The sequence below is a fragment of the Eschrichtius robustus genome, chromosome 13 (assembly GCF_028021215.1).
Source record: "Eschrichtius robustus isolate mEscRob2 chromosome 13, mEscRob2.pri, whole genome shotgun sequence".
Classification (NCBI taxonomy): Eukaryota; Metazoa; Chordata; class Mammalia; order Artiodactyla; family Eschrichtiidae; genus Eschrichtius; species Eschrichtius robustus.
In genome coordinates, this window is record NC_090836.1 from 86,358,360 (window position 1) to 86,375,029 (window position 16,670).

The 16,670-nt window shown below is 36.7% G+C and overlaps 1 protein-coding gene across 1 annotated transcript in view; it reads left to right on the plus strand.

Moving 5' to 3' along the window:
• Nucleotides 1-16,468, plus strand: part of SPIC (Spi-C transcription factor) — a 61,902-nt gene extending 45,434 nt beyond the window's left edge. The window contains exons 2-5 of the mRNA XM_068561971.1: nt 7,447-7,540; nt 9,110-9,222; nt 10,723-10,831; nt 16,041-16,468. Coding sequence (XP_068418072.1) covers nt 7,447-7,540; nt 9,110-9,222; nt 10,723-10,831; nt 16,041-16,468 — 744 coding nt within the window. The remainder of the gene's footprint in view (nt 1-7,446; nt 7,541-9,109; nt 9,223-10,722; nt 10,832-16,040) is intronic.
• The last annotated feature ends 202 nt before the right edge of the window (nt 16,469-16,670 follow it).

Sequence of the window (16,670 nt, forward strand, 5' to 3'; positions counted from 1 at the left end):
CTGTGTCAGAGGAGTTTCCTCCATTGGTGTGAGAACATGTGGGAGCTATTTACAGTAATTACAGTAAATACTAGAGCCTATTGGGGATTTGTTTTCTTGCCTTTGCCTTTTTTTTTAATTTTTAAAAAAATTTTATTGAAAAAAAATTTTATTGGAGTATAGTTGATTTACCATGTTGTTATGGAGAATCTTTACACAACCTGGTTGTTGGGAAGAGGCACCAGACATGGCAGGAAAGACCTGGGTTTGAGTCCTGGCTCTGCCACTTGCCAGGTGGCTGCAGGTCCCAGGTGTGGTGAAGGTCCCAGGTGTGGTAGATAGGAGCAGTTTTGTGATTAATAGCTAGCATTGGGTGTGTTTACTACTCTGTTCCTGTGCTATCTCAGTAAAACCTCTCAAGAGCCCTTTGACACAAGGCCATTAGCGAATTCTTGTTCTCATGCTCGTTCTCAGTCTTACTCCATAGATAAGGAAGCAAATTCTGGTTGAATGGTTAAAAGGCTTTGGTTGGAGTCAGGTAGAACTGGTTTGAAAGCCTTCATTTCTATCACTCACTGTGTGATCTTAAGTCATTTAACTTCCCTTGAGGCTTTGTTACTTCATCTGTAATACGGGGATAATTATAAAGCAGGACCTAACATTTGTTCAACATTTATTAAATGCTTGGACTGTCCAAAGTACATGACATGAATTCACTCAGATTTTCACAATAACTCTATGTGGTAAGTAAAATCATTATCTACACTTTATAGAGGAAACTGGGAGGTTAAATAACTTGTCCAAGGTTACACAGATGGGTGATATGGAGCCACAGTTGGAACCCAGGGCATTATTGTGAGGGTTAAATAATCTATTATGCTGGCCTATGTAGAAGTAAATATGTGACAGGAGGAGCACAAAGGATGGGAGGGGATGTAAATAGAATTATACTGTGGTAAGTTTCTTATATTATGAAGTGGTATAACAGTTCCTTATACATGAAGTGGTATAATAGTGGTAGACTTGATAAATTAAGAATGCATATTGTAACCACTAAAGATAAATTACAGAAGTATGTCATACCATTATTTTACCATGACATTATAAAGAGCTAATGAAGGAAATATAATGAAATAATAAAATACTTATTTAATCCAAAAGAAAGCAGGGAAGGAAGAACAAAGGAACAAAAAATAAACAGAACAAATAGAAAACAAATAGCAAGATGGTAGATTTAATCCTAACTATATCAGTAATTACTAAATTGGACTAAACACTAAAAAGGCAGAGATCATCAAACTAGGTAAAAAAGCAACACCCAACTATATGCTGCTTTAAAGAGACATACTTTAAATATAAAGACAGATAAATTGAACATGTTGAAAGTGAAAAGTATAAGAAAGCTAGTGTGGTTAATATCAAAGGAGACTTCAAGGATTACCAGAAAGGATTACAAAAAAGAAAGAGAGAAATTTTATAATGATACAAGGCTCAATTCATCAGGAACACATAACAGTTCTAAATGAGTCTGCATTTAATAATAGAGCTTCAAAATACATGAAATCAAAAATTGACAGAAATAAAGGGAGAAATAGACAAATCCACAATTATAGTTTGACATTCCTCTTTGTAATCTCTGTAATCTTTGTAACTGATAGAAAATGCAGAGAAAAAAATCAGTAAGGATATGGAAGATTTGAATAACATTATCAACCAACTTGATCTAATTGACATTTATCCAGCACTACATATAATAACTATAAAACACACATTCTCTCAAGTGCAAATGGAACAAGATAGGCCATATATTGGGCCACAAAACAAGTCTCAATAAATTTCAAAGAATAATCTAGTGCAAGTTATTATTAAAATGAGGGTGAGGATTAGCTATTTGTCTCATAACCTATGGTTCTATGAATTCTACTGAGACATAACAAATTTTCTAGCACCTTCTTCCCGGTCTAGCAAAATTATTTGTTTATTAGGTTTTCAGAGGTCTTACTAAGATTAAGACCCACTTCTTAAGTCCCCTAAAGAATCGAATTATTTAAATAGAAACTACAAAGAGAGATAAGAGCTTGAATTTCGTCTCCCTTCTCTTGGGTTCTGAAGTTCTCTATTCTCAGAAAAAGCAATTTTCCACCTGAAGCTTGGCACCATAGGATTTAGACTCCACCACATCTGTTGCTTACAATTTTCTAAAATAATATCAGTTGCCACTGAGGACAATGAAATTCTGCAAAAGAGAATCTGTTGATCAGGGATCCTCTCTGTAGAGCTCTTGTTACTCAGCTCATTTCTAGAGTGAACAGAAACACTGATGACCACCCCTAAAAAGATGCTTTGTGTGTGTATTGGGTACAAATGTCTCAAGAAGCAGTCCTTAGATAAGAAGGCTTTGAAAATATTTACAATATAGTAGGAGTTCCTAAACTGGGTTCTATTGGCCTGACTGGCAGAGTTTGCCTGAAAATGTGCTGATGGCATTTTCCTGGAGAAAGAGCTCATCATAGCTTTCATCAGGTTCTCAAGGAATAGGAGCCTTACCCTCTAGAATGCTAAAAGGACAGTGTATCATTTCTTTTTTAAGTTGCTGAAAGCATTTTCATACCTTATCTTTACAAAGGACTCAACACTGCATTTCTATTTTTCATCTGTAATATAGAATTGTGCCCCCAAAACATCATGTGATCATTGGTTTTGCTCAACTCTTTTTCAGGGTCCATTTATTTATACCTTGCAGAATAAAACTTTGGAGACACCTGCTGGGGAAAATGTTGGCTTAGAAAATTGACTTGTTTTTTCCATTCATTTCAAATATATAACAAGCCTGTACTACTTCGAGAATCTGCTGGGTGCTATGAAGACTGCCATCGGGACTAAGAACCCTAGTCCAATGGAACCTAATCTGCGGACATAGGGCTCCAACATGGCGGTTGAGAGCGTGTGCATGAAGTCATTTGGGCCTAAATCTGGACCCAGCCCAGCCCATTTCTCACTAGCAATTGGACCTTAGAAAAAAAATCATGAAATGTCTTTGATCCTCGGTTTAGATTCTTCATCTGTGAAATGGAGCTAAGCAGGTAACTACTATCATATGTGATTTTTAGATTCTTTTGAAAAATTTTTATATTATTTTTTGGCTTGATGTGTGGATCGATCTGGACCCTCCCTCCTTCCTCTCTAACTTTGCCTCTTGGCCCACAGACTCATTTTGCTGCAGCCCCACTGGCTTTCTTGTTTGTGCCTTGAATAAACCACTCATTTCCACCTAAGGCTCTTGGCGTCTGTTTCTTCTGACTAGAGGTGCTTCGCTGCATTTCTGCTTTTCTTTTGCTCACTCTTTCTTATCCTTGGATTTCAGCTCACACACATTCCCTTAGAATTTTTGTGACCATTCACCATGGCTGTATACACTTACTATGACCTTTCTCTTATTGTTTTCTCAGTACTTATTGTTAATAACACTTCTCTAGTTTGCTTTTTTAAAAAAATCATTTTTCCTCACTAGAACTTGTTCAGGGCTGTGGTCCCTAGACTCAGGACAGTGTCCAGCAAAGAGCTCATTTATATATATTTGTTGACTAAATGAACCAAACAAAATAAAGTGGCACGACAAGGGCGTAGACTGGTGATGGTACAGATTAAAAACTCATCAGCATTAGCGATTTGGTTTTATACACTTGTTACTTAAACATCTACATTTCAGAAGAGGGGATGTGTGTTTACATTTGCATAATAAAACTCGGTCAAAAAAGTAATTGGTGTAGAACAATAGTCCCATATCAAAGGTGAGCTCAGATTCCAACTATGCAAAACAGAAAATCTCTCTCCCCACCCATAACGTTTACAAAAAATTCTTAGGTGGTTTTCCCCCTGGCTAAATGTGACATCTATTAAAATGACAGAAGGTTACAGTTACTTAAGGGTGTTGCCGACCTGTGCTTCAGAGGGGAAAGTTATTTCCACCTGGACTATACCTAAATGTTAGATTGGCCTCTGATGGACAGGTAAGATAAAATGGGCAAATGGGCAGATGGATGGGCTGGGAAGGAAGCATTATAGGTGGAGGAAGTCCCCTATAATTTCCATCAGAGCCACCAAAAACCATCCCAGATAAACCTTCAAGCTAAATAAGAGAACTGGACCTGGTCTATAAATGCAGCAGCTTCAAGCATGTCCAATCAGATCACTACCCAGAAGCTTCTCCTGTTTTGGAGTTGTTACTGGATCCAGGTAAGGAGGGAAGACCATAGCATGGATTCATTTCCTCCTCTTAAATGCATGGTGGTAAATAAGGTTAAGGCTGGAATGAGGAGCCTCGAATGCCAGGGCAAGGGTCTGCGCCTTTAAGATCTCTAAGTAGGGCGATCAGTGAATGACATTATAAGTAAAGTGGTTTGAGAGGAAAGAGACCAGAGTGAAGGCTGTTAATAGTTCAGGCAAGAAAAGCAACGTAGGCTCCAGAATCAGGGGAGAAACAATAGGAGTAATAAAAAAAGAAAGATGGACAAGGGTTGTACAGGTCAGAGGTGCCCAGTGGGGCTGTGTAGGCCGGAGGAGCCACAAATTATGCTGGGTGGCAGGCGGGTTTCATGGTATTTGTTCTAATGCTTTTGGCCCATAGGATACAACTATTCTGTGCCTCTTCAAAATAATAGCCTCTGGTGTCCACTGGCCATATCATGAAATAGAAATAATGAAGGCACTGTGTCTTTTAAAAAAATCCCCTTTTGTAGCACTTCCTTAAAAACAGCTACTTAATGAAACTCTGCCAGTGAGCTCTTGACAGTTCTGTCTTATTTCTGATATTAATGAAACAACTTGGTAAAGGGCTGAAGTGTCTTCCTGGTAAGTGTTTAGTTTATGCTTTTCAAAATTCTTTGTAATAAGTGTTAATTTTCTTCTTTGGCCTAATGAGTGTTTCTCATTGACTGCCTGTTCCAATACTAGAAATATTAAGCAATTGAAGTGATCAATAATGTTTTCAAGCTTTTTTCTTCCCTTTGGGTTTGCTACTTTTAAGAGTCATGATAGTTTTGTGGGGTATTTTAGTCAAAGAGAGTAGTCTCATTTAAGTATTTAATTCAAAGTACAACACTCACCGGAGTATGTATTTGCTTCGGTGCTTATGAGCTGAGGCATAATTAATTGAAAGTTATTGACATGGCCTTTTAAAAACATATGTACTGATAATATTCATTAGGGACTATAGCCCAAAATGTGATTTATGGATTTTCTTCTTCTTTTTTTAAAAGTTTTTGCTAAATTCTTCAATATCTCCCACATTGAGAAGCTGTATTTTTTTTCAGCTTTATTGAGATATAATTGACATATAACATTGTGTAAGTTTAAGGTGCACAACATGATGATTTGACATACGTATACACTGGGAAAGGATTACCACAGTAAAATTAGTTAACACATTCAGCACCTCCCATAGTTACCTTTTTTTATGGTTTTTCTTCTCATATTCTCTTAAATGACAGTGATTTCAAAGAGCAGAATGGAATTTTGATGTTTGACATATTGTATTGCTGCGTTATGGATATGTATAATAATAGCATTAGATTATATCATCTTATATTATGCAGTGTTAAATATTATAGAGTAAACTCATTGTGTTTGCAGGATAAATGCTAAAAACTTGTATGAACGGCTTTGCTTCGTGTGCTAAATGAAATGATAAGCAATGTGGACCCACCACCCGCTCTTTCTTGTTATGTGGATTTGTTTGTTTTGTGTAGTTCTATAGAACATAAAGTTTGAAAACATTTAATGTGGGTCAGTATGATAATTTTTTATTTAAAACAAAATCTACATTACTTACAGAGGTAAGAATGTAGATAATGTAAAATTATAGACCAGGGTTCTTAACCTAGGATTTTAGAAAGTCCACGGACGGTTTTCATAGAGTCCATTTTATTTGTAATGTAAATTCACATTTCATGAGAGAAAAAGCATGTCTTTCACCAGATTCTCAGAAGTCCATATGACACCAGAAACTTAAAAAAAAAAAAAAAAATCACTGTTATAAATGGAGAGCCATGCTAAGGTAAAAAAGATTTTGATTTCCAGAACTTTTTAATACTTTAATATTTAAAAGAATTTTAAAATACTTAAACATACTGGAATTATTTCTATATTTTCATATCAATATAAATAGTTTGCATAATTAGCTCTAGCTATTTTATTTTTTTAATCTCTTTTTATTGAAGTATAGTTAATTTACAATGTTGTGTTAGTTTCAAGTGTATAGCAAAGTGATTCAGTTATACATATGTAGCTATTTAACATTTAAGAAGTTTTGTAGGACTTCCCTGGTGGCACAGTGGTTAAGAATCCGCCTGCCAATGCAGGGGACATGGGTTTGAGCCCTGGTCTGGGAAGATCCCACATGCTGCAGAGCAACTAAGCCCGTGTACCACAACTACTGAGCCTGCGCTCTAGAGCCCGCGAGCCACAACTACGGAAGCCTGTGCTCCTAGAGCCCGTGCTCTGCAACAAGAGAAGCCACTGCAATGAGAAGCCCGTGCACCACAACGAAGAGTAACCCCTGTTCGCTGCAGCTAGAGAAAGCCCACGCACAGCAACAAAGACCCAATGCAACCAAAATAAATAAATAAATTAATTAATTAATTTAAAAAAAGTTTTGTAATGACAGAAAAGCAGAAATAAAATTTTGTAGGAAATTTTTGTAGAAAGAAAATTTGTACTCATCAAAGAGAATTCAGACGGTAATTTTGGTTTATATAAGGTATATTCAGAAAATATTTTAAGTAAAGTCTTTTAATTCAGAGCAAATTAAATAGAAACACTATTTAATTTTGTTTTTTAAATATTAATCTTTTTCAGAATTGTCAATTTATTAATGAAGCATGGTAAGTTGGCATTTAAAAATCTTTACTCTTCCTCAATTTTGAAAATAAAATATATGGGCTAGATTAATAAGGGTATGAAATGGTTTGCAAAACAGTTCAATTTTAGATCTTGGAGGCATGCTTTTGAAATTAAGAGCATTTCATTTTTAAATAATGATTCAGATTCTGTTTGATTAAAGATATTTCCTTGATCCCTTTTTCCAAATCAGTCTCCTGCTATATAACTCCTTGCTAAAGATTTATAAAACGTTGAATACTATACTATAGAATGAGGTTGCTCTCTAAATACTATGTTATAGAGCAATGGATCTCAGCCAGGGTTGATATTGTTCCCCAGGGTATATTTGGCTATGTCTGAGACATTTTTTGTTTGTCACAACTGTGGGAGTGCTACTGGCATCTAGTGGGTAGAGACCAGGGATGCCGTTTAGCACCCTGCAATGCACAGGGCAACGCCCCTGCAACAGAGTCTTCTGTCAATCTAAAATGTCAATAGTGCTGTGGTTGAGAAGCCCTCCTTTATATCAGGAAAATTAAGTCCTACTGGTAATTTCCTAACTCCAGAGTTCTGCAATTGTTCTAACAGGCTTGTGTTGAACAAGACAAGCTGGGTCAAGCATTTGAAGATGCTTTTGAAGTACTGAGGCAACATCCAACTGGTGATCTTCAGTACTCCTCAGGTAAAGATGTCAGTCCCCTTCCGCTGGTAGTTTGTATTTGCTTATCCCATACTGCTTAATTTACCCTCTCTGCTTTCCTCTCCCCTTTTGTAGCCCCAAGTTTGTTTTTGTTTTGTTTTGTTTAAATTTATTTATTTTATTTATTTATATTTTTTGGCTGCGTTGGGTCTTCGTTGCTGCGCGCGGGCTTTCTCTAGTTGCGGCGAGCAGGGGCTACTCTTGGTTGCGGTGCACAGGCTTCTCATTGCGGTGGCTTCTCTTCTTGTGGAGCACGGGTTCTAGGCGCACAGGCTTCAGTAGTTGCGGCACACAGGCTCGTTAGTTGTGGCTCACAGGCTCTAGAGCGCAGGCTCAGTAGTTGTGGCGCACAGGCTCAGTAGTTGTGTCACACAGGCTTAGTTGCTCTGCGGCATGTGGGATCTTCCCAGACCAGGGCTCGAACCCATGTCCCCTGCATTGGCAGGCAGATTCTTAACCACTGTGCCACCAGGGAAGTGCCCCCAAGTTTGTTATCTATATCTAAGAGTCTGTTTCTGTTTGTATTATTTTTTAGATTCCACATATAGGTGATATCATACAGCACTTGTCTTTGTCTGACTTATTTCGCTAAGCATAACATTCTCTCAGTACATCCATGTTGCCACAAATTGCAGACTTTCATTCTTTTTTTTTTATATAGCTGAGTAATATTCCATTGTATATATATATATATATATATATATATATACCACATCCTCTTTATCCATTTGTCTGTTGATTGGGCACTTGGGTTGCTTCCCTGTCTTGGCTACTGTAAACAGTGCTACTATGAACATTGGGATGCATGTATCTTTTTGAATTAGTTTTCATTTTCTTCAGGTATATTGAATATACATGAATTCCTGAGTGGAATTGCTGGATCATATGGTAGTTGTTTCTTTAAGGACCCTTCATACTGTTTTCCATAGTGGCTGCACCGATTTACATTCCCAATAATAGCGTACAAGGGTTCCCTTTTCTCCACATCCTCTCCAGAATTTATTATTTGTAGACTTTTTGATGATAGCCATTTTGACCTGTGTGAGGCGATATCTCATTGTTGTTTTGATTTGCATTTCTCTAATAATTAGTAATGTTGAGAATCTTTTCATGTGCTTATTAGCCATCTGTATGTCTTCTTTGAAGAAATGTCTATTCAGGTCTTCTGCCCATTTTTTGATTGGGTTGTTTATTTTTTTTGATATTGAGTTGTATGAGCTCTTTATGTATTTTGGATATTAACCCCTTGTGAGTCACATCATTTGCAAATATTTTCTCCCATTGTGTAGGTTGTCTTTGTTTTGTCAATGGTTTCCTTTGCTGTGCAAAAGCTTTTAAGTTTAATTAGGTCCCATTTGTTTATTTTTGCTTTTATTTCTTTTGCATTAGGAGACAGATCTGCCTATGTTCTTTATCCTAAATAAATTTAACATCTCAATATAAAAATGCCAAGAGCAATCACATATATAAGCATATAAACATGCATAAGCATCACACACACACAAATGTAAACTTTGACTTTGTCAGTTTCTTCCTCTGTTTTTAAATTAGATTACAAAAATTATCTGGCTTTCATCAACCACTGTTCTCATGTCAGAGGAAATTCCAACAGCTATGGTGTGCTGCCCACAGAGGAACCGGTCTACAATTGGAGAACAGTAATAGTGAGTACTTTTACCAGGGGACCAGCATCCCTCAGTAACAGGCAAATTTCCTATTTGTCCCAGCTTTCCCCTTGGTGAATTTGACGGTCAGTGTGGGGGACCATCAGTGCTGTCAAGAAGGAAACTGTGCTTTATCATTGTTCTTCATCTGACTTCAGATGGGTTTGAATGATTTCTATAGAGGAGGTATTTTAGGGTTCTCACATCAGTGCTTCTCAGTCCATCCGGAAAACTGCAGGAAAGTTACGGATCCCCTAAAACGTTCCCTGCACTGGTTTTACCCACAATCTTGTATTAACCTGCTCTATTTCCCCTCCCAAGCTCAGAGCTAGCTATGTGTATTGGACCAATTCATTTCTATTTTAGTAGCCTTCTGCAAATGGGAGTGTCCCCACCGTCTACCTCTCCTTCCATGTGTTCTTTTACATTGTTTACTTTCTTTCTTTCTTCTTCTTCTTATTTTTATTTATTTATTTATCTATTTATTTATTTTGGCCATGTTGCGGCATGTGGGATCTTAGTTCCCTGACCAGGGATGGAACCCATGCCCCCTGCAGTGGACGCGCTGAGTTCTAACCACTTGACTGCCAGGGAATTCCCTGCATTGTTTCCTTGATGTGTCCCTTTTATCAAGCAGTCTTAATGTGGTAGAGTATAAATATAAAAAAAAAGGGTTTTTTCCGTTATTACCTTCATCCATACTATGTCAAATGTCCTTTTTCTGTCCTTGTAAATTATACTGTCAGGGCCTCTCCAACAAGACATTTCTTTAAAGAGGGAGTTTTGGTTCTACCTTAACCTCTCTCACCTCCCCTTAGGGTTGCCAGGTAAAATATAGGATGCCGAATATTTTTATCTGCTAGATCTGGCTACCCTATTTCCACTTCAGCTTCCATCCCCAGCATACACTGCACAGCCTCTTGTGGTGGGGACTCCTTGCCTGCTGGGCAGCCCTCCTGTATAGGGAGGGCTGAAGTCCACCCCCTTCACCACCATGTCTAGTTAACACACGGAGGCCCACATCTCCTTGCCATATGTAATGGTAGGAACTCAGGCTGCTTCTTCCTGCCTCTCTTGGCTCTGCCCTCCCTCAGCTGCCATCTTTCTCCTCTTATCTTCTCTTGCCAGATGGGCATCCAGTTCAGGAATGGAAGCCCATCTTCCCTTTTTGCTGGCACCTCAATTTCTACTAATGATTCTTTTGGATCTTTCTTGCTGGGCATTTTTAGGGGAAAGGAGGGAAGCAACCCACTCTCCTTTCTCACAGGGAGGGGAAGATACAGAACTCCTCACAAAGCCTCAGATTACCCCCTGTCCCTTGGCCCTCTCCATTTATGGGTTTGATGCTAGCTCTGCCCTGGGAGACAGCAGTTGAAGGTGGTGATTTTCAGAATTTGAGAGATGCTGAACACTCTTTTTGCCCTCAGCTTTTGACTTTGGCCACCAATTGGGGGCCACACGGGAAGTCCCACTTAACATCCTGATACATTATTTATATAGAACAGTGCTGCGGACCTCTATTTTGAAGGAAATATTCATCAGTCTCTGCAGAACATCCCTGAAAACCAGCTGGTGCAACCTACTCTTCTCCAGCAAAAGGGAGGAAAAGGTATGTGGATCCATTACCCCTTGCATAGGTAAAAGAGTCAAATCTTCATCAAAGCAGCTTTAAGGGAATTTCATATCTGAGTTTGGAATTGATTTGCAAAATATTCGCCTCTCACAATTGAGAGTAATTTAACTCTGACAGACAAACTACTCCAAGCTGTTTATCTTGGGTGAGGTTTCCTATAGCTTCATAGAGATGTTGTAAAGGTGCAAAGTGTCACTTCACTCAAATAAATCTGTATTCAAGAATAAGGTGTAAGATATGGAGAATCAACTAGTGGTTACCATTGCGGGGAGGGGCAGTATAGGAGTAGGGGATTAAGAGGTATTATGTATAAAATAAGCTACAAGGATATATTCTACAACACAGAGAATATAGCCATTATTTTAGAATAGCTTTAAATGGCATATAACCTTTAAAAATTGTGAATCATTATATTGTAAACCTGTAATTTATATAATATTGTACATCAACTATACTTCAATAAAAAAGGAATAAGATGTATAAATTTTAGGTATAGAAGGGGGAACTTTTCCGTAAATTATTTTAGCAATCTTATTTCAACTGTGAAGCCCTCAGGATAGAAATCATCTCTATTAAGTTTTCCACAAAAAACAAGTTCCATAAAAACTTTATTTCATAAATTTGAAATCCTGATTTCATAAATGAAGATGATCTCATCTAACAGGTAGGCAAAAGTGTTAAAGCAGGATAATAGCCTCTGTTGGCTAAGATGTGGGCCACACACATTCACGTGCATTTTTTTTTTTTTTTCACGTGCATTATTAAAGAGAGTATAAATTTTTACAAAGTTTTGTAAGGCAATTTAGCAATACCTACCAAAATTTTAAATGTTCATATCTTTTGACTCTTAGTGACTATATAACTCACTTAGTGGTTGAGTGTGAACTCTGGGTTGATTACGTGAGCCTGGCCAAATCACTTACTTAACCTTCTGTACCACAGTCTCCTTATTCAAAAACAAACAAACAAATAATAATAATTGTACAGACATTGTAAGATTGCTATAAAAATTAAGTGAGAAAATCCACGTAAAGCATTATGCTCATAGTCTGGCACTATGGATATTTCCCAAAATACCTTAGATGCATGTGTGTGCACATATATGTATTAGGATGTTCCTTGCAATGTTGTTTGTGATAGTAAATTACCTACGATATACAAAGATGTATAAGATGCATCCCAATTTTATAGTGTAATTTAAAAAACGATACCTTATCATAGCTACTTAAAATTATTTTTTTTTTAATTTTTATTTTATTTTTTATTTTTTAATTGAGGTATAGTTGATTTATAATATTAGTTCCAGGTTTACAACATAGTGAGTCAAAATTTTTATAGCTTGTACTGCATTTTTATTATAAAATGTTGGCTATATTTCCTGTGCTGCATAGTATATCCTTGTAACTTATTTCTTTTATACATAGTAGTTTGTACCCCAATGTTGCTCCTTAATTTTCTACCCCAATTTTGCTCCTCCCTCCTTCCCTCTCCCCACTGGTAACCACTAGTTTGTTCTCTATATCTGTGAGTCTGTTTCTATTCTGTTACGTTCATTTGTTAATTTAAAAATTTTTTTTTGTTTATTTTTTAGATTCCACATATAAGTGATAACACAGTATTTGTCTTTCTCTGTCTGACTTATTTCACTTAGCATAATACCTTCTAGGCCCATCCACTTTGTTGTAAGTGGCAAGATTTTATTCTTTTTTTTAATGGATAATATTCCATTGTATCTATATATACATCTTCTTTATCCATTCATCTGTCTATGGACACTTAGGTTGCATCCATATCTTGGCTATTATAAATAATGCTGCTATGAACATTGGAAAGCATGTAACTTTTCAAATTAGTGTTTTCATTTTCTTTGGATATATACCCAAGAGTGGAATTGCTGGGTCATATGGTAGTTCATTTTAGGTTTTTTTGGCCATGCCATGTGGCACGTGGGATCTTAGCTCCCCAACAAGGGATTGAACCCAAGCCCCCTGCATTGGGAGCGCGGAGTCTTAACCACTGGACCACCAGGGAAGTCCCTGGTAGCTCTATTTTTAGTTTTTTGAGGAATCTCCCCACTGTTTTCCACAGTGGCTCTACCAATTTATATTCCTACCAACAGTGTATAAGGGCTCCTTTTTCTCCACATCCTTGCCAACATTTGTTATTTGTGATTTTTTTTTTTAAATTATAGCCATTCTGACAGGTGTGAGGTGATATCTCATTGTGGTTTTGATTTGCATTTCTGAATCTTTAGCGATGTTGAGCATAAACATCGCACAGATTTGCACGTGCCTGTTGGCCATCTGTACGTCTTTGGGAAAATGTCTATTCAGGTCTTCTGCCAATTTTTTAACTGGGTTGTTTGTTTTTTGATATTGAGTTGCATGAGCTATTTACATATTTTTGATATTAACCATTTATTGGTCATATCATTTGCAAATATTTTCTCCCATTCAGTAGGTTGCCCTTTTGTTTTGTTGATGGTTTCCTTTGCTGTGCAAAAGCTTTTAAGTTTAATTAGGTCCCGTTTGTTTATTTTTGCTCTTGTTTCCTTTGCCTTAGGAGACAGATCAAAAAATATATTGCTACAATTTTTGTCAAAGAGGTTCTGCCTAGTGCTTTGTTTCCTTCTAGGAGTTTTACGGTTTCTGGTCTTACATTTAGGTCTTTAGTCCATTTTGAGTTTATTTTTGTGTGGAAAAATCTTCTAATTTCATTCTTTTACATGGAGCTGTCCATACTTAAAATTATTTTAAATGAATATTTTTTGAGATAACTAGTTTGGTTCTTATAAAACAGTACACTGTATCCTAGAATTATAAAAGTCTAACTATGCAGTAATATTCTAATCCAGCAAGGAATAATGTATAAAATCACATAAGTAAAGTAAATCTACTGAATATTACTATTGAATATTAAATAATGGTAGTAATTTAATATGAGGACAATAACACTTCTACCTCTGTCACCTTTTTTTTTTTTTTAAACAAACAAACCAACTAGCTACTAAATCCAGGGTGTGCCGCCTGTATCTTTTCACTGATGTTTTCGGCTGTGAATCTTTGCCATTAGGGAATGTATCATTTACCATTTTCTGTTTTTAGAGCTTAGTCTTCCACCTGAAATAGTGATAGATTTAAAACAATGAAATTTCAAAATACTTCGGGAATTCATTATTGAGAGAAAAATAGTACATGCATTAAAATAGAACATATATAGTTATTAAAGAGCAAAAGGCATACTTTAAGTATTGAAACAGCAAGCACTCTAAATACCTTTTGGTTTTTGTTTTAATCCTTTTTAATCCCATAATTCAAAAGTAACAATGCTCATTATTAAAAATTCAACTGATTCCGAAGTATGTAAAGAATAAGTGAAAAAATGTTCTTCCTTCCCATGCTATGCCCCACAAGCAAACTTTGTCAACAGTTTAGTATTTCCTCTATCTATAGGTAATCTCTATATTGTTCTATGACTTATTTAAGATATATTATTCACTGGAAAGAGTACAAAATACTGTGATACCATTTTTAATTTTTAAAGGATATGCATATGTTTATATATGCAAAACATAAATTATTTTCTAGAAGTATGTAGGATAGATTGGCGTTCTTGCTTACCATTTGTGCTTCTGTTTGAATTTTTTTTTTTTTTAAATTTATTTATTTATTTTTGGCTGCGTTTTGGTGCGCAGGCTTCTCATTGCGGTGGCTTCTCTCCTTGCGGAGCACGGGTTCTAGGCGTGCGGGCTTCAGTAGTTAGAGCACACGGGCTCGGTAGTTGTGGCACACGGGCTTAGTTGCTCCGCGGCATGTGGGATCTTCCCGGACCAGGGATCGAACCCGTGCCCCCTGCATTAGCAGGCGGATTCTTAACCACTGCGCCACCAGGGAAGTCCTGTTTGAATTTTTAATCATATAATACTTTTAGTTTCAAGAAGTAAAAATTTAAACATTTTTTTTCAAAACTGAAAAACAAACTTTTAAAGATGAGGCTCAATTATAATTGATTTGACCACTGGGTGAGAGCCAGAGAACTTCTTTAAGGCTGTGACTTTAATTCATGTTGTGTTTTTTGGTAAGTCCCTTTCATTTCTCAATTCATAAACTCAAGATAATATAACGCAAAAGATAATCTTTGTAAAAACCTTTGAGGTTTTTGGATGAATGATGACAGATGCATGAGTAATACACCCCAGAGACTGTTTAAAGCAGTTTGAGAATCCACTATTCTACTTCCTCAAGGGGAAAATGGAATTTGGCTGTGGAGCTTTTAGCTACTGACAGATCTGGTGGGACATGGTATTTACAGGCCAATTCAGAAGTCACAAAACCGGTTGTCACCTTTGTTCTCCAATCCACCAAACAAGCAAAAACCATAGCAACAAATCTTCCCAAAGTTTACTTTCTAGTTATTCTGAAATATAAAGGGCTGTGCTCCTAAAAGAGATGAAAAACTCTGGCAGTACCATTTTATTTCACAGCAATGAAAAAATACCACAATGCCCATTGTCATTGATCACTAATAATGTCAAAATGTCATGAAGATATTTTGGCATTTCGACTCTGGTTTTTTTCTATTCTTTATTTTTTCAAGTAGTTATGCGGAACCAGAGTTAGCATTTTTACACGTCTGTTACTGATTTCATTTATGTTTGCACACTGTTTTACATTTTGCAAAATACATTCATCTTCCTTACCTCATTTGACTTAACTTATTTGAATAAAGCCCCTTCAAATGAGTTGCCTTTTGGAAATGGCTTTTGAGACTTCTCTTTAAAACCACTAAACTTTGCAGTCCGTTTTGCTCAGTCTTGTTGTTCTGTAGACAGTTTAACATACAACATAAAATTAGACGTCAAGATTTAACTGTGGCAAAAGACCACATGACAAATGGGAGACTCGAGTAGAGAGGCGCCATGCTTCCCTTCTCCAGTGAAGGACGGTACAAAATTTTGGACAACTTCCCTAACAAAGAAAGGTTCAGTTGAAACTGCAGTAGGCCAAATAGACCCTTGATTTTCAAGTCCCATAAAATGATACCATAAATGCATTCTAAGGGGTGAGTAGGAAGAAAACCAGTCCCGATGCAACTTTGAATTCTGTAGTCACTCAACAAACCCTTCCTGAGGATATTCCTTGTGTAGAGCCATGGTGAAGTATGACATTGTTTTCCTCTATTTTAGGCAGGAAGAAGCTCCGACTGTTTGAATACCTTCATGAATCCCTGTGTAATCCCGAGATGGCATCTTGTATTCAATGGATAGATCAAACCAAAGGCATCTTTCAGTTTGTATCAAAAAACAAAGAAAAACTTGCCCAACTTTGGGGGAAAAGAAAAGGCAATCGGAAGACCATGACTTACCAGAAAATGGCCAGAGCACTGAGGAATTATGGAAGAACTGGGGAAGTCATCAAAATCCGGAGAAAGTTAACTTACCAATTCAGTGAGGCCATTCTCCAAAGGCTGTCTCCATCTTATTTCTTGGAAGAAGAGATCTTCTACTCACAGTATGTTCAACCTGATCAAGGATATCTCAGTTTAAATAACTGGAATGCAAATTATAATTATACCTACTCCACTTACCATGATCTAAGTCACCCTGATTGCTAAATATACTCATACATCAAAATTTTCTGGCATCAGAAATCCCTACAAGATTTAGGATTTTTCTCTGAAAGCAAATACTGAAAAACAAAACAAAAAACCCAAACTTCATTATTGCTATCTTTTATGAAGTAGCGTATAGTCTATACTAACTTGGTGAAAAATTTTGCCAGTGAACAACTTTAAAATGATCAAGTCCCATTTGAAA